The 26,347-nt window shown below is 36.5% G+C and overlaps 2 protein-coding genes and 2 long non-coding RNA genes across 13 annotated transcripts in view; 2 read left to right on the plus strand and 2 right to left on the minus strand.

Moving 5' to 3' along the window:
• The first annotated feature begins 2,893 nt into the window (after nt 1–2,893).
• Nucleotides 2,894–8,625, plus strand: LOC121373581. Its single transcript, XR_005958101.1, has 3 exons — nt 2,894–4,259; nt 5,148–5,282; nt 7,243–8,625. It is a non-coding gene; the product is annotated as an uncharacterized LOC121373581 (long non-coding RNA).
• Nucleotides 5,054–10,258, minus strand: LOC121373579 (myb-related transcription factor, partner of profilin-like). 5 transcript variants are annotated; one of them, XM_041500266.1, is made up of 6 exons: nt 9,952–10,112; nt 9,024–9,089; nt 8,324–8,420; nt 6,892–6,957; nt 6,036–6,225; nt 5,054–5,242 (listed from the first exon to the last, which is right to left on the minus strand). In XM_041500266.1, exons 1-5 carry the CDS (start codon nt 10,110–10,112, stop codon nt 6,175–6,177), a joined length of 441 nt encoding a protein of 146 aa, XP_041356200.1. In that variant the 3' UTR covers nt 5,054–5,242; nt 6,036–6,174. The 5 variants fall into 5 exon arrangements, with proteins under 5 accessions (XP_041356200.1, XP_041356201.1, XP_041356199.1 ...); XM_041500265.1 differs by lacking the exon at nt 5,054–5,242 and adding an exon at nt 5,476–5,715; XM_041500267.1 differs by lacking the exons at nt 8,324–8,420; nt 9,024–9,089; nt 9,952–10,112 and adding exons at nt 7,240–7,329; nt 8,065–8,132.
• On the plus strand, nt 10,251–18,804 carry LOC121373582. The gene is made up of 3 exons (XR_005958102.1): nt 10,251–10,332; nt 14,895–14,991; nt 18,436–18,804. It is a non-coding gene; the product is annotated as an uncharacterized LOC121373582 (long non-coding RNA).
• A 6,081-nt stretch (nt 18,805–24,885) lies between these two features.
• The window catches only part of LOC121373202 (phosphatidylinositol 4-phosphate 5-kinase type-1 beta-like), an 84,917-nt gene continuing 83,455 nt past the window's right edge, over nt 24,886–26,347 (minus strand). For all 6 annotated transcript variants that reach the window (XM_041499678.1, XM_041499680.1, XM_041499679.1 and 3 more), the window contains one exon: nt 24,886–26,253. In XM_041499678.1, coding sequence (XP_041355612.1) covers nt 26,242–26,253 — 12 coding nt within the window. In that variant the 3' untranslated portion in view covers nt 24,886–26,241. The remainder of the gene's footprint in view (nt 26,254–26,347) is intronic.

Below are 26,347 nucleotides of genomic sequence, written 5' to 3' on the forward strand. Positions count from 1 at the left end.
ACAAGTAACCCATTGTCCTGGCCAGACAGCCCAGATAAATGAGGTGTGCATGTGCCCAGGACAGCGTGCTTCAACCTTAATTCGATATAAGCACGAAAATAAGTTGACATGGATGAAATGTTTACTGTGGTAGGCTTCGTAGATATGTCAGTACCATTTCATTGTCATATCGATTGTCCTGTCATGGATAGAACTCTTTGGCGAAGTCAGAGGTTGCGCCCACGACAGGCGTGCTTAAACAGTTCTCTGATTGAAGCATGCCAAAAATTACCCACACATCGATTATTAACATGTTCGAGCGTCCAGCGAAACGGTGTAGAGTTGTCACTGGACGATACAGTTAACATTGTCGAAGTGTTGGAAATGGTCAGCAAATTGAATGTTTATTATTATTATATATATATATATATATATATATATATATATATATATATATATATATATATAATATATATATATATATATATATATATATATATTGTGGCCGTGTCCCAAGGATAATAACAAAGTCCAGAGAATACAAATAACATCCACAGATGACAAAACCGAAGTGTTCCAGTTTTGAGAATTATAAATTTATTTAAAAGTTATGAGTAAATGAAAATAAAGTTAATGTTCACAGGTAAGTTTCCAACATATAGATTGATAGATCTCTTCCTTTCAGATATAGTTATATGAAACCAGTGAGGACTGCATCTCCAATAAATGTAAACAGCTTGCAGTTGCTTATAAATATTGCTTCCATAAAACAAGTTAATTAAATAAAGATGGTAAAGATAATAAAATTTGACTTTAAAAATATAAGTAAAAGTTATTCCAGTGTCAATTTAAATGTATGCAATGTAAGAAAGTTGGAAAGTTGGACAAGGGGACATGTCTTTAATGTTTGCTTGTCAGACCGCGAACGAGTGAGAGAACAACCGTTGACGTCATGTCATGTCATAGGGTTTTACGTGCACATTCAGAACAAGCTGTTGTAGCGCACGCCTGTCGTGGGCACAAGAGCCGGCTCCTCCGTCCATGACAGGAAAGGTGGGGGGAGGGGAGAGGAGGGACCGCCTGCACTGGCAGGTGCAAGGGAGTACCAGCAGCCCGATCAAATCGGTAGCAGGCGGGTGGGGTTGGTGGTGGTGCTATGGAATTTGAATGGAGTAGTTAAATGCCAAAGAGAAAAGGGTTCGCAATTTTGATCGAGGGAATTTATTGCAAATTTGAACGGTCGGTCGAAAGGTAAATGGCCGAGCTAATATAGGTTTTGATATTAGTGAATCAAGAGTAACTCGTTAATTTTAGACCTCTACGATGCTGTGGTGTCTCCCTAGGTTGCCCATAGAGCCCTTATAAAGGGCCTGACCGCTTCTGGTCGAGGCATCACCAAGTACCAAGTTATTACCAGCAGCAAGTATTGGGGGTTTGGGTGGGGGAGGCTGATATTCTTTTGTTCAGCTTCCCCCGGGTGCATTGCAATTGTGTACTCGGAACCGGTATTCTTTTGTCCGGTTCCTTATTGGAGTACGTGCTGGGCCATTAAATGGTGGCGGGTGCATTGTTATCATTAGTCAATGCACCCGGTGCAGGCGCGGATCCAGGATTTTTAAATAGGGGGGGGGGACCCGAGGGCGCGAAGCACCCGAGATTCCTAGGGGGGTCTGGAATTTAAGTGGCCTGAAACGCGATTTCCTCGCCTCTGAGTAACAAAATAGCTATATTAACGTATGTTTTTGGTATTGTCATACTGCTTTTGTTATCTTCAAAAGTTCATAAACTGTGGTCTCTTCTTTTTTTTAAAGTTAAAGTGGTCATCTCTCCTTCCCATATTAGGCTGGTTTTCCGTTGACTGCGGCTGCCGGTAAATGGGAAGAAATATCGAAACAGTTGTTTCAGTAATATACATTGCTTTGAACAACTGGGCCAATGTGTATCAACAGCCATGGTGTGTAATATCTTGCTGCTAATCGGAAAGAGTAGCCCTGGAGTCGCGGCAGCGAGTTTCCTTTCTCATTGTGTTGTGGTCCTTAACCATATTTCTGACGCTATATAAACGTAAATAAAATGTGTTGAGTATATTGTTAAACAAAACATTTCTTTCTTTCTGCAACTGGTGTACTAGTATATTTCAGGTCACGTAAAATCGTCGATGATATTGGTAAGTCATTCCTCTGTCGAAATCAACGAAAACTTGTAGGACCATACAATATAATTTAGAGACTCTCGGGAAATAAGTGCATTTTTGTGTAATTCCACTCTAGTGTATGCTATAGTTTAAAAAATAATAATAACTTGACCCCAAAAATAGGGGGGGGGGGGGGTCCGGGCCCCTTGGGCCCCCACTAAATTCGCGCCTGCTGTGTACTGATGCAGTGAGCGTGTAGTCTGTGTGTGAATCCTAGTTTTGTGTTAAGGTTGTACCTATTGTCTTAAGTCCCTATTCTAGTGAGTTCAACGGTCATTCATGACCACCCATCCCCCTCCGTCCTTGTATAGCATTGAATACAATGACGGAGGGGGAGTTAAACTAGCCTAGCTATCTAATTTGAAGGGTTAAACCCGTATAGTGTAGGTATTGGTTTAAAAAGCCTAGTGCTTGGCATACTTAACTTTATTACCAATGCAATAAAACGAAACTAACGGTGTCAATAACAATTGTATACATATACGCACCAATGTAGGTACTTAGTTTGACGAATTTTGATTCCCGCCCCCTAAATATAGGATTTTAGTAGGCTTACTTGGTTTGTCTTCAGGCTATCTGGATACTATCGGTTTTCCTGCATGTCTTTGCTTCTTAAACCCTAGTTGACTTAACTTAGTTAGCTAGGATGGAATGCATCAGTAATAAATAATTTTAAAAAAAATTAAAAAATGGTGCGGGTGCAAAGACAAATTCGTGCAGTTTATTTACAGTTAGGTGTAGGGGGGTTCTTGATCCGTGTTTGGCTGGATTGGACCAAAGAGAGTGCTGCAAAAAATTAGTGGTGTCCTATCTTGGTTGATTGCCTAACGATGTTGATTGGCTAATTGGGTTGCTGTGATTTCGATCCTGTCTTAGTGGAGAAAAAAACTAAACAAAAACAAAAACAAAAAAAACAAACAAACAACTAATGTGTCGTTAGCGGGTGGTGTATGCCAGTTGTCAATCACGAGCTTCAGAACATGAACATATTTACAGTAGAATAATATGGTTATTGTGGTTGGGTCTGGATGGCATTGGCATATTTAGTGGTTATTAATCACTCGCTACCGTCCCACCGTTAATCCCCAGGGCCCCGTTCCACAAAGCGACCTTAGCACTACTATCGTCGTAAGTACCTACTATCGCGACCATAACTTTTTCCTACGATGGCCTACACGTTCCACGAAGCGGCATAGCTTACTATCGTCGTAATTTACGGTGAAAATTAACAATAGGTCAGGAGCAACCTTAGTTGCTACTATCGCGACCGTAAACTGAACGCTGCAAAACTAAAATGGCTACGTTTTTTCTATTGACGGAAGAAACAGAAAAAGTGTATAAAAAGGAACGTGTTTTTAGGGATAGGACAAGGTTACTGGACACTCTTTCCGATAATGAACTGATTGCTAGATACAGAATGCCTCGTATTGCTATTTTGTCGCTGACTGACATGGTGAGGGAAAGCTTACAGTCGGCGACTCGGCGTTCACATCCCGTATCACCGGAGATTCATGTATTAATAACATTGCGTTATTTGAGTAAGGGTGGTTTTTTTTCGGAAATTGCGGATCTGCATGGAGTGGCACGGCCAAGTGTTTGTCGATGTTTGCACCGTACTGTCCGTCGCATTTGCGACACATTAGATAATATTAACTTTAACATCCATGAACTACGTGAAATCAAACATGGCTTTTATCAAATCTGTCGGTTCCCTAGGGTAATTGGAGCTATTGATGGGACATTAATTGCCATAAAAAGGCCAACACATGACGAGGAAGTGTATGTTTGTAGGAAAGGGTTTCATGCAATGAACGTTCAAGCAATCTGTGACTGCAAACTGCGGTTAGTTATTGATACAAAGAAATAATAATTTAAAAAGATTAAAGTAACATTACCGTTAGATATATCCAAATTTTTTCGTTGAAAATGTATCATTATTATATTATTCAAAGATCACATCATTAAAAATGTATTTTATTTTTTAAACATTCTTTTAGATTCATTAATGTTGTTGCAAGATGGCCTGGATCGTCACATGACTCCACAATACTATCAAACAGTGAACTTGGGAGGGAGCTGGAGACTGGTATAAATGATGATGGATTTTTATTAGGGGACTCTGGATGATTATCAATTATTTCAAATATCACTTGTGTGTATATAGACGGGTGTTTGTTTTTGTATGTATGTATGCAAGTATTAATTATGGTTTCTTCCAGTGGGTAAAACGGGTATGGCGCCATATCGAAATATTTTAGCAGCTGTTATTTTTTTAAGTCAACTTTTTGACAAAATTATTCACTCGTATCATCACTGTATGATTTTCTTAACCCTAACCCTAAACGTAACCCATTTTCTTTCTGGGGAAGGTTTCCCCATACCCCTAGTTGACTGTTGTTACATTCAATTCCTTAGCGCCATACCCAGAAATTTCTTTCTGGCAGAAACACTGATATATATTTATACACACATACACATGTATAAATTACAAAACCCATCGCTGCTCCTACAAAATGGGGGACAAATGTCTCCCTTGCTTTCCCCGCCCCTCCTACACAACCACTGTAATTCCTTAAAGATATCTGTAGCTTTATTAATCGGTCTACGTATGTTTTATTGCAGCGACCCCATGTTACTGACCCATAGTGAAATATAGGAAGAATATATGCATTATAGAATAGAGATTTTGAATCTTGGGCGAGAAATTTACTAATTCGTCTGAAAAGAGACAGTTCAGATGAGATTTGTGAACAAATGTGATCAGCTTGTGTGTTCAATACCTACTAATGGAAAAAATGTAGCGGGTTTCCTCTCTAAAATGTTTGACATCCAGTAGCCGATGATTAATAAATCAGTGTGTTAAACAAAACAAAATTCTAGTGTTATCTTTCATTTAATTGCATTTATCACCGTTTCATTTCTTCTTTTTTCTCTCATTATTTTTTTTCATTACATATTTGTCCTTGAACAACAGATATCCTTGCAAACCCTGGCTGATGACTCCATTACCAGAAACACCATCAAGAGCTGAGGAAAAGTACAACAGCTCACACTGCAGGACACGGAATACTGTGGAAAGAGCATTTGGTTTACTGAAGTCGAGATTTAGGTGACAATTTGTCAAATGTTATATTCCATAAATTGTTCTTGCTGGGTGAAAATTAAATGTGGGCGGCTGCACGATCCCCCTCCCTTCCCCCCCCCCACCCCATGCCCTTTCAAAAAAAAAAAAAAAAAAAAAATATATATATATATATATATATATATATATATATATATATATATATTTCTAAGAACTTTGAAAGAATTGCTGAATAAACAAAACACAGTAAGCAAAAATCATCAGTTATGACTGATTAAATCTGCAATTGAGAACAAAATATCAGACGAATCATGATTGTGTTATATTTTAATTCCATATTGCTCTAAAATGCCTCTTAGAAGTCAAAACTTTTCTAATAGTATCACAAAGCCTTCCCATACCCCATGTCGTTTTATTTCCAGCAGACCACATTTTTTGTTTGCAGGACATTTCTGTAGACCTTTTATTGAAATGAAAGACCTGAAATACTTCACACAGTTAAAAAAAAAAATTGTGTTTACTTTTTTTTCAATTTTTAATTATACTTTTACATAATTCCTTATACAATTACAGAAATACAATTTGTTTTTAACAATTTCACTCATATAAAACTTAATACAAAGTTATTTTTAAATAATATTTTCATTTGCATCGATATAAACCTCCAAAGATTCACTATGACACAAAATCAGGCTCTTGGTAAATATTCAAAATGTCCAAACTTGAAGCAATAAAGAACTTGAACTTGTCATATGCTGAGTTAATTAAAGTTATACTTACTCATTAGAAATAATTATATTTTGCAAGACTGATTGGTTTTGCATAAAAGCAAATTGTTCATCCTCCACTTTTAATCGTCTGGTTTCGACATCCAGCAGTTTTTCTAGGATATTCAACTTCTTTCTCTCCAAGTCGATCATTATTTCGATATGTTCAGCTGGTTGTTTGTCAGACGTTTTTTCTTTCTTTGCTGTAGATATATAATAGAAGACCTATTATGACTCAAAAGTGATTAAAAAATATAATAATAATGGGCTATAATGTAGTAGACATTTGTATTAAAAAAATGAAGGTATCTTTTTCTTAACAGTTATAATACTTTTACTTTTTGGGGTAGTATGTTGACTACATTATGATAAATTCTAGCATGGCATTGAAAAAAACACACACTGTTGGACTGAAAATGTAAATGAAAAAGCATTGTTATATTTCTACTTACATGTAAAAAAAAATAGAACACCCCCCCTCCCCCCCAAACCCCCCCCCCCAAAAAAACCCATTATATTTAATATTTATTTCTGTAATTACATGTATACATATATATATATATATATATATTATTTTTTTTGGATTTTACATTGAATATATTACGTAGATTTTGTATTATTTACTATAATTTTTAGCCTTTGTATGATTCAGTCACATATATGCCAACAGTTAGTTACTGTTCGGGAGTAATAGAGTGGATATACCGATCAATGCGTTAGAATACAAATTTAGAAACCGAAATGGTGTATAGTGCACGAGTGCCACCTGTCGGAAAGTCTCTGATAGTTTACCATTGATTGCAGCCTTATTTGTAATGTTATTTGAAACAACATATAATCAAGAGTTAAAATTAATTAAATTCAATTACTTTGTGAAAGTTGAAATGTAAAAAAAACCTTCTGTTGGTCTTGACTGTCATCATTTGACAATGGTTCTGAAAATAATAAAAAGTAAAAATAATACATATATCATGAAAAGAAACATTTGCGTTAATAATTTGTAAATAACATTTCCTTATATCAATTTCGAGAAATTGTTAAATTGTAAAAACTTGTGGTAAATTAATTCATTTACAATTGAATGATTTACAAAATATAGTATTACAGGTAAGCAATGTTAAATTTAAATTATTTATTCAAGATAATTGACAAAGGTATGTCTTAATTATTTTTTTAAATTTCATTTCGTAATGTTTTTTGTTTTTTGTTATCATTACCAGGTGAAGATTCATCGACAGGTGCAAGCGAAGACGTATTGCTGGATGCGATGACATCATCTGCTGATACTGATATGCTCAAGTTGTTGTCTAAGAATTGAATGAAATGTATTAAAATGCATGTTGATTTCAAATAACATCGGTCTAACTTGAACATCAGTTTTCTACAAGAAATGTTTAGAAACTTGTTCCCACTATTGTATCTAAAGGAAACTGAAAGTGTTTGAAAAATTAACTTAACATATACATTCATTTTTCTCTAAAGAGACATACATTTAAATTGTCAGTCAAGATAATGCATGTTGTCTTTTGTATTACAGTTACAAAGTGAAAAGGCAAGACATATAGACAGGCATTTTACCAGAAACTAATTTTGAGAGAGATATGGATACATATATTCATGAGAGAGAGAGAGAGAGAGAGAGAGAGAGAGAGAGAGAGAGAGAGAGAGAGAGAGAGAGAGAGAGAGAGAGAGAGACCTAACTAGTGTTTCAAAAAATACATTAATTTCTTTCATGTACTTCTGCATATTTACATATGCAGACTTTCTGCCATAAAATAATTGGAGGTACATAATAATAATGAAAATAAGTGGCCCATGGGTTTTAAATGTTTTGAATTGGACACTGCTTTGATTAATTTTAACCAGCAGTTCTCTTACTATCGTCTACATCTGAAATGTATGAAATATATCCATTAATTTAAAGATTTTAGGGTACATAATTTTATCCTCTGTACACTCTTGCAGAAACCCTGATATGTCCACAATTCTGTTCTTTAATTAATATATTATAAATGTTTTCTTTCTTTTTCAATTAACATTACCATCAACTAGTGCTGTGTCTGCACCACATTCTATTCCCTCCATCTGAACAACTGGAATCAATGACAAGATATTGTATGTGCTTGTATAATTAATGTATGAAATGAATAAATGTTGGATCGTACGTGGGTGGGTGTATACATATAATAACTAATTTTATTTCCATTGTTTGTTATTGTGTATTGAAATGTTTAGTGTTATTGTATCACTGTGTAGCTGAAAGTTACTGATGTATTTGTTTAAAAGCTAATTATAGTTTACCTGGTCTTCAATGGCATTGAGATTGGGTGGTGCAGACCCTCCCCCTGTCATTGTTGACTCTCTTCTCCAAGTGGTGGCTTTCTTCCGTATCTGACATCTGCAATGTTCATACATTAATTACAATTTCTATGTTTCAATAACTGCACTTTAATTTGTTCTTTTGAGTGGGTTTTTAAAAATAAAATTGTTATGTGCCAATAAATACTGAAATGAAATTGAATTGCATGCATTTTTGTTCATTTGTCATTACAATGCAATAACAAAATTGAACATATTAAATAAAATTTGACATTTAAAATTAATTAGTATTTGTCATCAAATCATATTTGTGTATATTATAGAAATGTGAACAAAATGTTATCTGTAAGACAATTTGTAATAAATTACGGCATTGAATTCGGAATAGGTTTTATGTTAGGAATTCTTCACAACTGGAAAAGAAAGGAGCAATATTTGGGCATTCCATCTCTTCCATTGCTGAATTCAAAGCATAAAATAATCACACATAAAATAGTGCAATGATTAATAATGTTTCATATTTGAACATTGTAGCAACTGTATTTAACACATAGGTCTACACACACACACACACACAGAGAGAGAGAGAGAGAGAGAGAGAGAGAGAGAGAGAGAGAGAGAGAGAGAGAGAGAGAGAGAGAGAGAGAGAGAGAAGGAGAGAGGTACACGTTCGCAGACTTACTTGTAGTCATTCCATTTCTTTCTCACTTCAACACCATTCCTGCCACCAGCAGTATTGGCATTCATCCTATAGTAAATGAAAGTAAGTTGATAAAAATCCATGTTTTGGAGGGGAAGAAGCACACACAGTTTCGACGAACGTGTGTATGGTGTTGTTAACAAGTGTTAGGTCTATAATCACCAGTATAAACCGATATGGGCGGATAGTACTTTCGAGCAAATGTCATTAATTAGGCTACCTGTTTGTGGAGCAAAAACAACTTTACAAAGTGTATGTGGCGCAGTCATCTTTAACACTGTTGGATGAAAATTAGTTATTTCTACTGTTGGTATCATTTAGCTCAGGGCCATAGGTAGCGGGGGGGGGGGGGGGGGGGTGGATGCAGAGAAAATTATTGAAACTTAAAATTATATTCTTAACCGTTTAAGTTTTATACCATTAACTACTGCCCCCCCCCCCCCAACAAAAAATTATATCTACCGCCCTGTATTTTGCATTGGGCCTATATACTCAGGCCCGTAGCCAATGGGGCATCGGTCAACCCCCACCCCCCACCCCTCTACGGTGACTTTTTTTTTTAATAAGCACCGTCGGGCCCCCTAAAAAAAAATCAATTTCTTTTTTAAAGTCTACAACTTTTTATTTTTTATTTGGTTGATGACATGTTTCATAAACAATACATGACGTAATCAAAGATTTCGGTGACGTAGTATTACAAGAATGCGGAAATGAAGTTGAACCAAAGTAACATTTAGGCCTACAATTTTCTTCTTCTTACAGAATGATTAGACGGACTATATATAATATAGCTTCACCGCAATGTGTAGGGCCCATAACACCCAACTATTATTTAGTTATTTTTAATGTACCCTAAATTACGTAATTCTATACAAAAAAGCAATATTATTTTAAAATTAAAAACACTAACTTTTCTGCTATTCCATCCCAAATGTCAATCTTTCTTTTGTTCGTTACGGTTGAAGAAAACGAAGAAAATAATACTGAATGATTACTCATAACTTCGTCAGTTAATATTTCTAATTCGGAATGAGTATAGTTGGATTTTTTCACTCGTTTAGCTCCTGACATGTTGCCTCACTCTTGACGTTGACAGACGATAATAATATTACTGTCGTCTGTCAAACAAATGCGAAAAGAGACATAACTCTAGCTGAGTACAATCGATTTTTTTGTTATTTAATAACAAAAGATTTTAATTGTAAATTACGTCATGATAGTAGGGGAAGAGGATTTACGATCGATCAAAGGTTGCTTCGTGGAACGGTTGTAATTCTTACGTATGCCAACTGTAAGATTCACCTTAGTCACTACAATTAACCTTAGCTACAATTCGTTCGTGGAACGGGGCCCAGGTTAGAGTGCCTGGTCGAGTGCTTAAGGTCGCTCTTCCATCCAAGGGATGTACAGGCGGGTGGTTTTGAGTAAATGTTAATTTATATTGCTAAATTTATGCCAGCTAATTTGGTTGTGTATCATCTTCATAAATCAAGGCTAATATTCGTTCCTCGTATTCAGCCTTGATACATGTCGTCAAGAAATCGTGCCACAAAATGCTTAAATTTCATTGGATGCGATGAGATCTGATGGCAACGAATCGCAACGCTCCTTATAGATTCCCTTGTTATTGTAAACAAAGATGGCAGCGTCAGCGTCCGTGGAAACGTGTCGTGTTTGTCACGATATGTTAAAAAAAAAATGTTTCGGCGGTTGCTTTCAAGATTGTCACATGTTACCGATGCTGTGATTGGTCAGCGATGTCATCGTGTAAGGGACATAATCGGTGTTACAAATTTTCTTCCAATAGAGGGCGCTAGTAGTGGATATCAGTAATCTTAACTACATGTATCAAGGCTGAATACGAGGAACGAATATTAGCCTTGATTTATGAAGATGGTTGAGTATATGCTTTTACTTTTGTTGTTTCACCGTTCCCCGTTTACCCCCCCCCCCCCCCCACCCCCCCCCCCCCCCCCCCCCCCCCCCCCCCCCCCCCCCCCCCCCCCCCCCCCCCCCCCCCGGGTTGGAATACGTGGTCTGTTCGAGTGCGTAGGGTGGATGTTCCATCCAGGGAGTCACGGGTGTCACGAGTTAAGCAGCGTATTAATTACTTATCTTAATTATAGATCGCCACCTTCCCTCCGTTGGTCCCCCGGATTGGAGTGCATGTCGGTCGAGTGCAGAAGGTCGCTCTTCCCTCCAGGAGACGTACAGGCGGGTGGTTGCGATCATTTTCTAATTTTAGTTTTTAACATTATGACTGTCAGGAGCCCGATGGGTGTGCTACGGTTTCCCATCCTGCCTGCGATCAGTCGGGTTGGTGGGCCGCGTCGACCGAACGCTGGCAAGGCGGGTAGTACGTGGCACTTATAGTTTTGGTTTGGTAGACTGGACGAATTGATATACTGCTTTGAAGGTTTTATGTTGTAGATATTTATCAGGGTTAAGTAAAAAGTTAGGTGTAATTGGTTTATTGTGGTTGGCTTCGGTTATTGATTCTATCATTAGTTTTCTCTGGCTGTTGTGTAGCGTGCAATCCAGGAGATAGTGTTTCATGTCTTCCCGGGTGCCACACTCACAGTCAGGGGTTTTATTGGTGAAAGAGCAGCTGTTGAGCTGCGAAGATTTACCTATGCGCAATTTAGTAATTATTTTATCCACATAAGTGTTTAAGTGTTTAGGTCTGATAGAGTGGACTAGTGGTTTGATGTTATAGTGCCATGTATTGGTTGTTAGGTCCTAGTTGGCCTGCCATTAATTAATGTAGTGTTTTCTTGCTTTTGACATTAGTTCTGATATTCCTTAAGGTAGTGCTGTAATTTTACTAGTGATTGAAAGTGCAGTTTTGGCTCCATCGTCAGCTATTTCATTGCAAATTATACCTACGTGAGCTGGGACCCATCGTTGACGTGACAATGACAATGACAAAGAGATTTACGTGCACATTCAGAGCAAGCTGTTGTAGCACACGCCTATCCTGGACAGGAAAGGGTTGGGGGAGGGTTGTAGAGAGGGAACGCCTGCACTGGCAAGTGCAAGGGAGCACCAGCAGTCCAATGTTGGTGACAGGTGGGGGGTATTTGGTGCTATGGAATTTTGAAAGTCCCATAGGATTATGTCAAAGAGGAAGAGGTGCGCGTTTTACATGAAGGAAATTTGGCGCAATTTTGATGGTCGTTCTAATTGAAATAGTGAAGAGAGCCAATAGGTTTTGCTTTTAGTATTCCGAAAGTGGCTCTTTATTATGACCGTCTTCGTGCTGTAGGGGGTCTCCCTAGGTTGCCCATAGGGCCCTTAGAAAGGGCCTGATCTCTTTTGATCGTGGCATGACAACCCAGGGGAGACTCGAGCAATTTGTGTATGTTGGACGAGGTAGAGGCGTTGGTGGAGAGCTTGATGTTGGAAGCTTGTTGCCGATGCTGTTGCCGTGGAGGTGGAGTAGGTTCGTCTGTTTTGCCCAAGGTCCTGCCAGCGCCAAGGAAAGTTTTATTTTGGGTTTGGGGAAAGGGGCTGGTATTCTTTTGTCCAGTCCCTTCTGGGTGCAGTGCAGTGGTGTACTCGGAGCCGGTTTCTTTTGTCCGACTACTTATTGGAGTACGTGCTGGGCCATTATTTGGTTTTGCGTATGGACGGGTGCATTGTTATCATTAGTCAATGCACCCTATGATATGCTGAGAGTGCCGTGTTCGTGTTTACCTAGTTTTTGTGTTATGGCTGTTCTTATTGTATTGAGTCCTTATTCTATGATCGTTGACGTCTATTGACTCAGGCTTTTATACTTTTTCTGAAGTACCACGTGACGTCATAACAGCCAATCAGAAATTACATCACGCTAGGAAGAGATCTACGTTTACAAAATAAATATCATTTCATTTAATAATTACATTATGCACAGTAAATGCACACTCTAAATCCTAAGAAACTTCAACTTTTGTAAATACGTCAGTTTAGCCCATAGCAAAAGCATTACCAACTTGAAATAATTAATTCTGCGAATTTCTAAAGTGCATAAAACTAACATTTCTTAATTGCGTTTTTTAGTCTATTTTGCGTAAAACAATTTTACAGAAAAAGCCTTTAGAATATTTATAAAAACGACATTATTAACCAGGCACAAAACACGCTCATTTTGCATAGCAAATACATTGGGAATTCAAGCTAATAATACAAACAAATTCTAATGTGCATAAATATCAGACTATTATTACACAATTGCTGTTTTGTTCTAATTTCACTATAAAATAATTTTAATGAAAAAGCCTTTGGGATTATTGTGAAAACGACATTATTCACTAGACACAAATACATTTCTTTTGAAAATAAAATCATATAATGTTTGTAACTTGTAAAAAATATTGAATAATCTTCAGACCAATAGACAGTGTTCACTTAAAACATAGTTACATTATGTTTTCGTCATAGGCTAATGTCTAATCCTCTTGTTGTACGTATCAACGACACTTAAATTTAGACTGTCACCTTAAGTATTCATGACAGAGATACAGAACTATATATTTTCAAAAAATCAAATTCCACCAAACCACCTTTATTTGTAGTAAATGTAAATGCACATGTAAACATGCCCCCACTAGAAATTACCGAAAAGATCTTTGCTGTGAATGACATAAGAGGTAACCCAACCAGCCTTCCATAAATTTTATTGTTCAGTGTAATGATCACGTGGTATATCGTCGAACTTTGGCAGGTCAGATGTCAGTGTTGCAGACGATAACTTTGCAGGGATTTGTGATACCTGGATTTCGCTATGCGAGGCATTTCATTAGTACCAAAATATTGCATTACGAAAAACTGATAACATGCACACTATTTATGGTATTATAATTAAAACATAAAGTTGGCAGCTTAACTTGAAGCATTTTCAATATTGTGAGGTAAAAGACACTTCGCTGTTTATGTTTAGGCTGATAGTGACGTAATATCTCGCATAATCTCGCGATACATGCAGTTACAAACAAAGTATCGAAAACATGTCGATCGAAATTGTATGACGGTACGATACTAATATCCCATAAATAAATTACAGCAACTATTTACAAACATAATTTCATACACTATAAACATATTATTATGAAATACAACTAAATGTAACTCGCATTGTGCATCCAAACGATCACTAATAATAGTTTCGCAATTTCGTTTTTGCCTGTAGTGAGCGACACGACAAACGGCACTACTAAGAATTTCATTAAACAATAACTATAATAAATGGCATAGTTCCAGACATTACAGAATACAAGCAAATATGCAAATAATTACTACTAAATGTAAAAATAAATATATTGTTTTGTCCAATATTAAAATTACTTGAGAAAGGTCCATGTCACAGTACACTTTTACGAACATTGTTGGGACAGCCATGACATTGACAATATATATCGTACCGTCATATAAATTCGAACATCATATGTTTTCGAACAGCTCATTTATACGCGATTTCCCACGTGCATACTGAAGGTGTGACGTCAACAAACATCGCAGATTGACAAGAAGAAGTTGTGCATCGTTCGCTACAAAAATGTTGCATATAAAACTTGTGTAATTATGGCAATTAATCTATTGAAAAATAATGTTAATGAATCGCTGTCCAAGTTTTGGGTAAACACCATCATGTAAATACAAACGTAGCACTTTACTGCATCGGCTACATCTGTACTCGATGTTCCGTCTGCTTTGTTTATATAAATATTGAATACGCGATTCACTTTAAAGGGAAATAAATCTGATTCTTTTAGAAAAATATGGAAGCCTGGTTAGACCATTTCTTGTTAACGTCTGTGAGACTTTACAATATTCCTTTTTCTGAAGGTAAGGGTTCCTTTTTCTTTTTTTCAGAATACTTCTCGCACTGAGAGATCCAGATCATGTCAATACACCCAAGAACATCTTTCTAAGGCATATTCTGCTGTAATAAACGATCGCGTAAAAATCCGTAAGGCTGCCAAAAGGTTTTCAGTCCCAGTTACAACACTGTATGACCGCTCTAGAGGGAGATTGACGTGTCATGTAGCAAATCTGAACCTCAAACCTTTTTATCTAAAAATGAGGAAGCTAAACATCTTGGTCACAGACAAGACATGGCATACCATATATACACATTCTTGTGCTGCTACGGAACATTGTTTATTTGTAGAAACTATCACGTGTTCGAAAACATATGACGTAACTTCCTCACAATATATCCAGACACAATGTCGGGAAAAACTTTTCTGCTGCAGCCATTATTGTGTTTAACATCAATAATTATGTCGGTTTCGTAGATTATATTGTAATGAACAGTTAAGAAAGATTATTTAGCTTTTAATTCAAAATGCATTACAGAAATTTGCAATATGTGCTTATCTGTTCGAAAACATATTATGGGAGGATTATAAAGATGAACAGCTCTTAAAACATGTACACGACACAAAATCTTCCACACAGGCCCAAAGACCGTCGGCAAAGAACAATGGAAAATTTAGTACAAAATCCCAGCATTGAATATATGTAATATGAATGAATGAAAGAAAGAAAGAAAGAAAGAAAGAAAGAAAGAAAGAAATGTTTTATTTAACGACACACTCAATACATTTTATTTACGGTTATACGGCGTCAGACATATGGTTAAGGACCACACAGATTTTGAGAGGAAACCCGCTGTCGTCACTACATGGGCTACTCTTTCCGATTAGCAGCAAGGGATCTTTTATTTGCACTTCCCACAGGCAGGATAGTACATACCACAGCCTTTGATATACCAGTCGTGGTGCACTGGCTGTAATGTGATGAGTAAAACAATATAAAAATTCAACAGTTAAATTAAAACAGTGGCATGTAATATCTACCAAATATGTTTGTGTTATGTGCTCAACAATCTATAAAAACAGTGTATACTTTAATTTGGTTATTGGCAGGGTGGGGGAGGGCAACTGCCCCCCTAGTCCTGGAGTAAAACCTCAAATTCAGGCACAAATGATACAGATATTCGGGGGAAAACGTGCTAACTTGACCATGTATTTCCATAATTTTACCATTAAAATTAGTTGTAATCTATGTAATGGGAATGGGAACTCATTTAACGTGCCCATATCCCTTCACTAGCTGTTTGTACTGGGAGCCAGCGATGATCTTTAGCATCCTGTGAACGGTGGAATTGTCCATCTCGTGATGGAGGGGCGCTTGTCTGTAAAGGCCATCGCGGCGTGAAGTTACAACTAGTACTGGTCCCGTGCCCCGTAGCTCTGTCTTGTGGATGGCGATCTCGTTGCCGTCCTGGAAGGTTTTGAAGGAGTTCTCGACGACGCCGCCAGCGGCCTATTTCACTAAACATCGAAAATTTACGTTTACGTGTAAAACTTACACCTGTCGTACGTCTACCTCTACGTGTACGTTTACTCCATTTCACGAAGCCGATCGTATAAGTACTAACTTACTTTGCACATAAATCTACGTCTGTTTTCTTTGATATCTAAAGCCGATTATTAATAAATCAATGTGCTCTAGTGCTGTCGTTAAACAAAACAAACTTATAACTTTTAAAAGAAAGAACGAATAAATTTGATAAAGTTTGGAAACCAACGTTTCCGGTATACCAATACGCGGTTGTACTGTACCAAATAAACTCCTATAGGCGACAATGTTAACCTATATAATTAAAAACACTATATTATGGGTCAATTTTCTATATTTGCTTTGGGAGTGTGTGTGTGTGTAGAAGGGGGGGGGGGGGGGGGCACTGATGGATCGGGTACAAACTCTATATCAGATTTTGGGTTACAATGGTAAAAATTAATGTGATAAAAAAAAGTCGATATGCACTTTAACCAAACAAATTTGTTTATGGTGATTTCAATTCGTGTTTTCCAACAAAGTAGTAGATATACTGCAAAAAGGGTCTGCATTAAAAAAAAAAAAAAATGTCATGTCCACCCCATGGATCCACAACTAAAATTTTCCTAGATCATAAACGAGTTTATTATTTATGTAGGCAAAATGCAAGATGACGTTTGGGCGCAGTGGTGTAGCGTGGGTTGCCAGCTTCCAGGGCAAGGCAAGTATTGCGCCCCCTAACCAGTGGACCGTTAGTCCCTTCCACCAGTCCAAAATTTTGCGCCCAGGGCAACCGCCCCGGTGCCCACGCTACGACATTGTTCGGGTGTATTTTGTGGTATTTTTTTCACCCCAATCAAAATAATAGTCAGTTGACCAGGCAGTCATTTGTGAATGGAAATATCTTTTGTTTCTAGAGAAAATTTGTAGAGAAAATATGATGTTGAATTTTAAAAAGATGAAAGTAAAACATGGTACAGTGCGTCAAATATAAGTTTTTAAATAATACATTTGATAGCAGGGGCGGATCTAGACATTTGTAAAGGGGAGAGGGGTGTCACGGAATTGTAATAGGAGCAACCTGAGTTTGTGCAAGGCAAATGAGCCGAGATTCGAAATATTCGTAACGAAGACAAGAAGAGACGCGTTTTCAGCACAGTTTACCACCCCATTACCCCCCCCCATCCCCCACCCCCCATCCCCCATGTCCAGACCACGGTACGGCCCTGCGTTTAATGGGAGCTGGTACAGGAAATAGGTACTGGGGGAAAATATCGTCTGTTTGTTTTCTGCATACATTTGCATATATAAAAAAATATGCAGACTCGTCTTAATAGAACGCTATCAGCCTATTTGAAAAATAAAAATAAAAAATTGAGTGGATTAAAAAAAAAATAATTGTTTAACGACACCACTAAAACACATTGATTTATTATTCATCGGTATTCGATGTCAAATATTTGGTAATTCGGACAAGTAGTTGTTAGAGGAAACCCGCTACATTTGTTTCCCAATGCAGCAATGGATCTTTTATATCCGCTTTCCCACAAACAGGAAAACACATACCACAACCTTTGACCAGCTGTGATGCACTGGTTGTTGGAACCAGAAGAAAAACAAATCAGTTGAATGGATCCACCGAGGTGGTTCGATCCTGTGACGCTGGCACCTCAAGCGAGCACGCAACCGACTGAGCTAAATCCCGCCCTAAGTGGATCAAATGACACAGGTAACAAAACTGACTATCACTGGATTAATAAAGGGAGTTAATTTGTTAAACACTTTACAAAAACAAAAAGTGTGACCATTTTATGAATTATTGAAGTGGATGTAGCAATTTACGTCTGCGACTAGTTGCTGTCGAGGGCACTCTTAGATTTACGTCTAACTCGTAACTTACGTTTACACTTCATTGTGAAATGCTCTTCAGTCGTAGATTTACGTTTACGTCCAAAACGTAGCTTACGATGTTTAGTGAAATTGGCTCCTGCAGGGCTTGTTATACAAAACAAACTTTTTAAAATATTAAATATTTAAAATGTTTGATTTCTGTTTTTGTTACTTGCAGACTGTACTGACGTCTCATTGGATACGTGGACTGCTGGTCGGACTAATCATGGCGTTCTCCGCAACATAATATATAGACTTTAATTTAATACGTGATACTCACTTTATGATCTGAGAGGTGTGCTTTGTATCCGTGTGTTTAGCATGAATTAAACATGCACCTGACAACATCATGGCTTTGTTGATTTGTTGAACTGTTGCTTAGTAGTAGGGCGATAGTTCTCTAACCCGGACACCCATGGGATCAAGTACACAGTCCTGTCTCGGGCATGTTTTCCAGTAACACCATTTCGCATGTGTTTCCACGTGCAGGTTTATCGATACAGTGTAGTGTTCTCACTGGGTGAAAATTAAAGGAGGGCGGCCGCTCGGCACCACACCCTTAAAAAAAAAAAAAAAAAAAAAAGGGGGGGGGGGGGGGGGGCAAGTTTGGTTACCATATTGTTGTGTGTTGGTAGACTTGTGAAAAGACATACTCCTTATTTTGGCTACAAAAAAGTGCAAAAAGTAAATACGAAATACAAGCAGACTCCGTCTTTTAACTGAACCGAAGATGATATCGGTCTGACATTCACGGACAGTTCCGGTTTTGCTGAACCGATCAAAGTTTTAATATTATTTTTAATAAAGATTTCAAGATATACGAAAAACAATAAAGATCTTTGTAAAGTGATCCCCTAATGTCGGATACATTTTTTTTGTTATTTCCATCTTCATCGAATGAATCTATCGCTGTGATAAAATATTATCGCCAGCTGATAAAAAGTAGTTTCGTTTTTGTAAAGGCGGTGTATATATTATTTGGCACTCAAGATAAATGATTTTAATGATAAACACTACCACTTCCGTTGTTTTGATAAGCGTTCATATCCCCCAAAAATGAAAAGTTTACAATATTTTACAAAGAACAGCTGAATAAAGAGAAATGACAGAAAGTAAAAATCATCAGTTACAACCAATTTATATCTGCAACGGAGGACAAAATATCAGTGGAAGCAAAAGACAGAATGACCGTTCTGATCACGTGACAAATTTGGCGCCAAATAAGTGAGGGTGTTTTTTCAATCGGAGATTGCCGAAACCGTAAAAGTGTTTTCATTGCTCAAATAAAACATAACTTTTATTGTGTCTATTAAACATACAAATGGATACAGATATGGGACAAAATAGAGGCTGTTAAAAATACTGTTAAAACCGCACACCCTAGTTCCATCCAGCGAAAATAAATTATAATTTGGTTAATCTACAAACCTGTAACACACTTAGATCACGTTTTTATCAAATGGAGTGAAAAAGCAGGTTTTATATCGATAAATACCATGGGAATCCCCATGTCCCAATTGCTTGACATAATTTTGAAATTTAGTATTCTGATGTCACCGGTAGATGTCGCTCGAAGCACAACAATGCCTACGTCACGACAAATTTCACAGACTTGGGGTGCGTTCCTTTCACCTCACCTGGACATGTTCCAACTGTTCTGTCCTGGTTGTATCCCCTCTCCAGATATCGTAAGACTTAGCAAAATTATTGGTTTTAAGGGTTTGTAACGTTTTGTATTGAGACAATTACTTGTCTGAACTTTGTTACTGAAAATGTTAACGAACTGTGAAGAAAAATCTCACAAATGAACAACAAGCAAACGACAACAAATCGGATGTTCGTGCACGAGAAAACAAACCGAACCAAAATGATAACGGCCACGTGGTATACCAACGTCTGTGACATTTACACAGGAAGATTCCCTCTAAAAATAGATTGGACCTCACTTGCTTAACGGTTTTTTCTCGAGTGCGCGCAGCTTTTTAAGAAATACAAAAAATGCATTTCGTGGTTTTACAAACATCAGGATTACCAGGATTACCAAAAAGCACTTCAGGTGAATGGACATATGTATTCTAAATAATAAAATGTAAGTAAAGTGCAATTTTATTTGTGAAAAAAATGGGTTTAATAGCGAAAAACAACGCCGTAATGGTTAACAACTAGCCGTAACTAGGGTGTGTCCCTTTAACTGTCGTAAATGTTTCGTCAATTGCTTTTTCGTACACAACGCGGCTTGTTTCCTTTGATGTCTAGTGTGCAAGACTGATCGTTTTTTTTTTTTATGTGGAAAAAAGTGTGCATTTGGAAATAGCGGAGATAGGTGCTGGAAAATAAAGGAGGGCGGAGAACGGCAAGATGGAATAGCGTGGCGGGACGTCCCGCTTAAATGGAGCAGCGAGAACACTGCAGTGCATTTTTATACGATCTTTTCCATATATGCGATTCCACAACGCGGGTATTTATAACACGGACATAAAGTACACTCAAACGAGGTAAAATTGTGTATAGTAATCCACTTGTGAAATGGATTATACACAAATTTGTTAATACCGTGTTAGATATGCTTAAAAAGTATTTATTTATTTTATTTTATTTATTCATATTTTATATAAAATAAATAAATAAATAAATATAAAACGTGCGGAATCGCATTAATGGAAAGCGAGCCATTATAGATTAGAGTGTTATTAGCACAGGTCCTGGTAGAAGTTCTGTTTTATACACACATTTAAAAAGGGACTGGTTTTGGGGTTAAATTTGGACTTTGGTCATACCGTAGACTTGAAACAAGAGATGGGACATTACACATCAAATAATGGCGATTGCAGAAAAATTCATGAACAATTCTTCTAAAATAAAAATAAGAAATTAGAGTGAAAACGCTGTATTGGTAGATACTAGAATATAGTTCTATCAGTGTTCATGCATGTGTGGATCATGTGAAGTCGATTAATTTTCGAATATTTTCCAGGCCTTAAAAATCATGAAATTTTAAGTTAGGTCATGGAAGATTAATATCAACAATATGATTTACCCATTAAAATAACACTAAGAGATGGGTATTTTGCGTAAAAACATTTTAATAGTATCAAAATATGTCACCTCAGGAATATCGGAATGAATGAATGTTTCCCCCCCCCCCCCCCCCCCCCCACCCCACAATGGACAAAAGATAGCCAGTATTTAAAAAAAAAAAATTTAATGACTGCCCAATGCTTTCTACGTGAATTACTATTACCAACAGAAAACTAACAAATGGGATCTTTTAAGTAACTTAATTTATTTATACAGAGCTTGTTACAAAGCTTATGTCACATTATTATTGTTCGTCTTAAGAGGCAATAAAAAACCGACACAAACATAAGTAAATTAGTTTATTTGTACATAACTCATATTTTATACAAATTATATTACATGATTTGTTACCACTTTTTTAACATACATCTGTGAACATGGCCTAATGTGTCCGACACTTGGCTCGCTATGTTTTATACACTGAACAACAAAAGAAACGCAGACATTTTTATACATATGTGATGATAGAGTAATTTATTTTGTCAAAGGTTAGTAAAAAAAAAAACACCAAAAAACAATCTGCAAAGAAATTAGGGTATGGTGCCATACCCGTTTTACCCTGTAGCACAAATCCGGTATAGAAATGACTGCGTCACATTTTATTGTATAAATCATCTGATGATAATGAAAGTGCTCATGGTTTAAATTAATTAATAATTTTCCTATCTTTCTTACATTTATTTTTATAATTTATTCATGTGAAAAATAATGTGTTTTTTTTTTTTTACTTTTTCACATGATAAAATTAATTTATCTATTAGATAAATAGACTGTTAAAAAGGGCCTAGTTAATTTTAACGGACAAAAAAACATTTTGATTCTCTATGAATAATTTAAAATAAAATTAAATAAATAAAATTAATATTTGCATTTCTTTTGTTGTTAGTATATTTTACTATCACAACAGAATGGACAAGTTGTTTATAAAGTTGCACACACACTAGAAGTTTTTTCTTTTCTATTGTTTAACCCAAGCCATTTTATACATGGTGAACAATGAGAAGATATAATGCAGTGCTAGTAAAACTAAACCATCTCAAATCTGCTGCCAAAGTATTGCTCCACAGCTGGTATATTCAAGGCCGTGGCATGTGCTATCCTGTTTGGGGGAAAGAGCACACATATAACAAAAACAAAACAAAATTGTTAGAAAAATGTAGCAGGTTTTCCCTCGACTACGTGTCACAATAGCTAAATGTTTGACATCCAATAGTTAATAATTAATAAATCAATATGCTCTAGTGGTGTTGTTAAACAAAACAAACTTTTACATATTAAGTACATTTTCTGGTTTAGTATATATCAGTGTCTGTGTATATACGATGTGTTTGTAGTCATCCTAATGTTTGTAGTAACCCAAACTGGATTTTACTTGAAGCACAGGTTATTATTTTGTATATATCACAGGCAGATCTAGGCCCCCTCCACCCTAAATTTTGCGAGTTATAATTTTATGATATATTAATTTTCATTTGTTTACGATCCCCCTTCAAACCCTCCCCAAAGTTCCCTTGGCATTCCATCTCATGTCATTGCCCCCCCCCCCCCCCACACACACACACACATACGCACAATAGGCTAAGAGAATGTGTAAAGTTTGTTTTCTTTAATGATGCCAAAAGAACAAATTGAGTTTTTTTAATCATCGGCTACTGGATATCAAACATTTGGTAATTTTGACATATAGTCTTGGAGAGGAAACCCGCTACATGCTATTGGATGTCAAACATTGGTAATTTTGACATATGTTCTTGAAGAGGAAACTCGCTACATGCTATTGGATGTCAAACATTTGGTAACTTTGATATAGAGTCTTGGAGAGGAAACTCGCTACATGCTACTGGATGTCAAAGAGAAGAAGCCCGCTACTTTTTTCATTAATAGTTTAACGGGTTTGGCTCTATTGTCTTTAATGGGGGACGGGAGGGAGGGAGGGGGAATACATGTAGCCCAGTGTTAGAGACACTTGTTTTTAAAACCAATACTGAAACTGAAATCATTTGACCGCATCATAGGACAGCTTTTTATTTTAAATTATTCATTTACATTCATCATCATCAACAAAGCAACATATTTAGAAAAAAACTAGACAGGACTACTAAATGCTGATCATATGATTCTTATGATGATGAGTATTTATAGCTATGCGTATGACAGCTAAAGAATCTATAAACATTGATTAGTTACTTGTGTAATTAGTGATCCTTTCTTTATTAATGAGGGGGAAAAAAAGAAGCCTCCCATACATCCATATAATTTGTCTGAGAAACTCCAGTTAACAATTCGATACATACCCAGATACATGTATATGAACTGTGTTAACATGGTATCTTATATTGACAGGTTAATGGTTTTTAATTTAAAATAGTTCATCCAAGAATATAAAGAATATAAAATATACTATAGTTAGGCCCCAATTTCACAAAACGTCAGCAGCCTAGTTTTGGACGTAAACGTAAATCAATGACTAAACCACCATTTTTATTACTATTATAGTACAGCAAATACAGTTAAAAGTACACGTATGTCATTTTCTTTTGTCTCCATCTTCTGTAATGATGTAATTTTCGGCGTGAAATAGACGCCAAACACGTGTAAATGTACGCCCAAGTATAACTGCTAGTCGCAGACGTAAACTTACGATGTTTTGTAAAATAGGCCCCCGGAGTTCAAATTCGATATTTGAAAGATTTATTGTAAACAAAGGACCAATGAAATCAAGGATGGCTATCACGTAACATATGATTATTAGAGGGCGTGCGACTGATTATGATCTCATGAACATATGAAACATGCACTCTAAAAAGTTTGACAATGGATCTTAGAAAATACCAAACACACATGCATGCACACATACAAAATTGCAAATGTGCATGTGTGTGTGTACACACACACACACACACACACACACACACACTCTTTCCCTCTCCCCCCCCCCATCTCCTCTCTTTCCCCCCTCTCTGGTACATGTATGTTATGTTCATTACATTAAGGTTCAACAAAGGAGGTTGCATCTCTAAGTAGGTCACTAGGTCAGTTGGCGGCAGAATGTTTCACAACAATGATGTGATCTGTGTTCGCTGAAGTGTGAGCATATCACTGTGACAATGTAACCAGCACATATCACAATAGTTGTCATACTTCCAACGCTTCTATACTCAACAAGATTAAGAGCCACTTAAGATACTTTCAGCAGTTTCTTTAATTATGGTTTTAAAAACCCCCACCCCAGCGTGTTTTGTTGTAAGCTGTTGATGTTATGGTATGTTCTTAAACCTAATGATATAAACAATAATTTACAGCAATCTACATAGTGACTGCTTCCACCATGAGCAAGATTTAAGCATGTATCACAGGTCATATTTTACTGCAACAATGAAGGAAATGGTCTAACGATGCACTCAACACATTTTACTTACGGTTATATGGCATCAGACATAATATGGTTAAGGACCACACAGATATTGAGGGAGGTAACCCGCTGTCTCTACTTCATGGGCTATTTTCGATTAGCAGCAAAGGATCTTTCATATGTACCGTCCCAGACAGAATAGCGCATATCACAGCCTTTGATATACCAGTCATGGTGCACTTGCTGGAGCACGAAATAACCCAAGGGGTCCACTGACAGGGATCGATCCCAAACAGACCGCTTTACCATTGGGCTATATCTCGCCCCCAATGTTTAGAAATCATTAGTTATCAAAACTTCATAAAATGACAGCTAACAATACGTAAGTAAAAATTTCTTGGCCCTGAATTTTGTTGAGCATATTTTGACTATACACGAAAACCAACGCCTAGAAATGAAAAATGTCATCGAAATGGTTTTGTCAGCAGCTACATATACATGTTGATCCTCACATACAAGTCAAGTCTGTGTTTGATGATCGATGAAGACGAAAAGCCAGGAAATCACGCCACAACCATAGCAAGACAATCTCTTTTAATTTCAGTGCTCACTGATATAGATCTGGTGAAATTGGACCAGAACCGGACTTCCCAATCACAGTTACTTATATACAGAATGTGGTTCGTTGAGGATATCATTAATTTTATAATAATAATCTTCATCATTATCATTCATTCGTTCTTCACATACTCTAAAAGTTATAATAATGATGATAATCATCATCAAACGTTCTTCCCATACTCCAAAAGATTTACAGTGATCATTCATTCTTCACATCCTCCAAAAGATTCAGTGATCATTCATTCTTCACATACTCCAAAAGATTTACAATAATAATGATAATCATCATGATCCGTTCTTCATATACTACAAAAATTTACAATAATAATAATGATCACCATCATTCATTCTTGTCATACTCCAAAAAGATTTATAATAATGATAAAATAATGATGATAATCATCATTTGTTTTTCATATACTCCAAAAGATTTATAATAATCCTCATTCATACTTCACATACTCCAAAAGATTTATAAGAACTATCGTCATCATTCATTCTTCTCATACTCCAAAAGATTTAAAATGATAATCATAATTTGTTCTTCACATTCTCCAAAAGATTTATAATAGTAATAATGATCATTTGTTCTTCACATACTCCTTGAAAGATTTACAATAATAATGATCATCATCATTTGTTCTTCATACTCCTTGAAAGATATACAATAATAATGATCATCATCATTTGTTCTTCACATACTCCTTGAAAGATATACAATAATGATCATCATCATTTGTTCTTCACATACATGTACTTCTTGAAAGATTTACATCTTGTTTTGTTTGCTCCACTCATGCTTGATCACAAATTTAGTTTTTGGCAGACGACAACCGGTGAAAAAATCAAAATCACAGCTTCATAAACCAGATAAGACTGGTCCATCACAATCCAGAGTGAACATTTCCATAGCAACTGTTCCAATATGTCTTCCTATAAATATGTCTGCAATAAGAAAGGGAAAACCTCATTAAATTCATAAATATATGACACTGACAGCTTGGGTTTAAAGCAAATTATTGAAGAAGTGCAATCTTTG

This window comes from Gigantopelta aegis, chromosome 5 (genome assembly GCF_016097555.1).
Source record: "Gigantopelta aegis isolate Gae_Host chromosome 5, Gae_host_genome, whole genome shotgun sequence".
In the NCBI taxonomy this organism is placed as follows: Eukaryota; Metazoa; Mollusca; class Gastropoda; order Neomphalida; family Peltospiridae; genus Gigantopelta; species Gigantopelta aegis.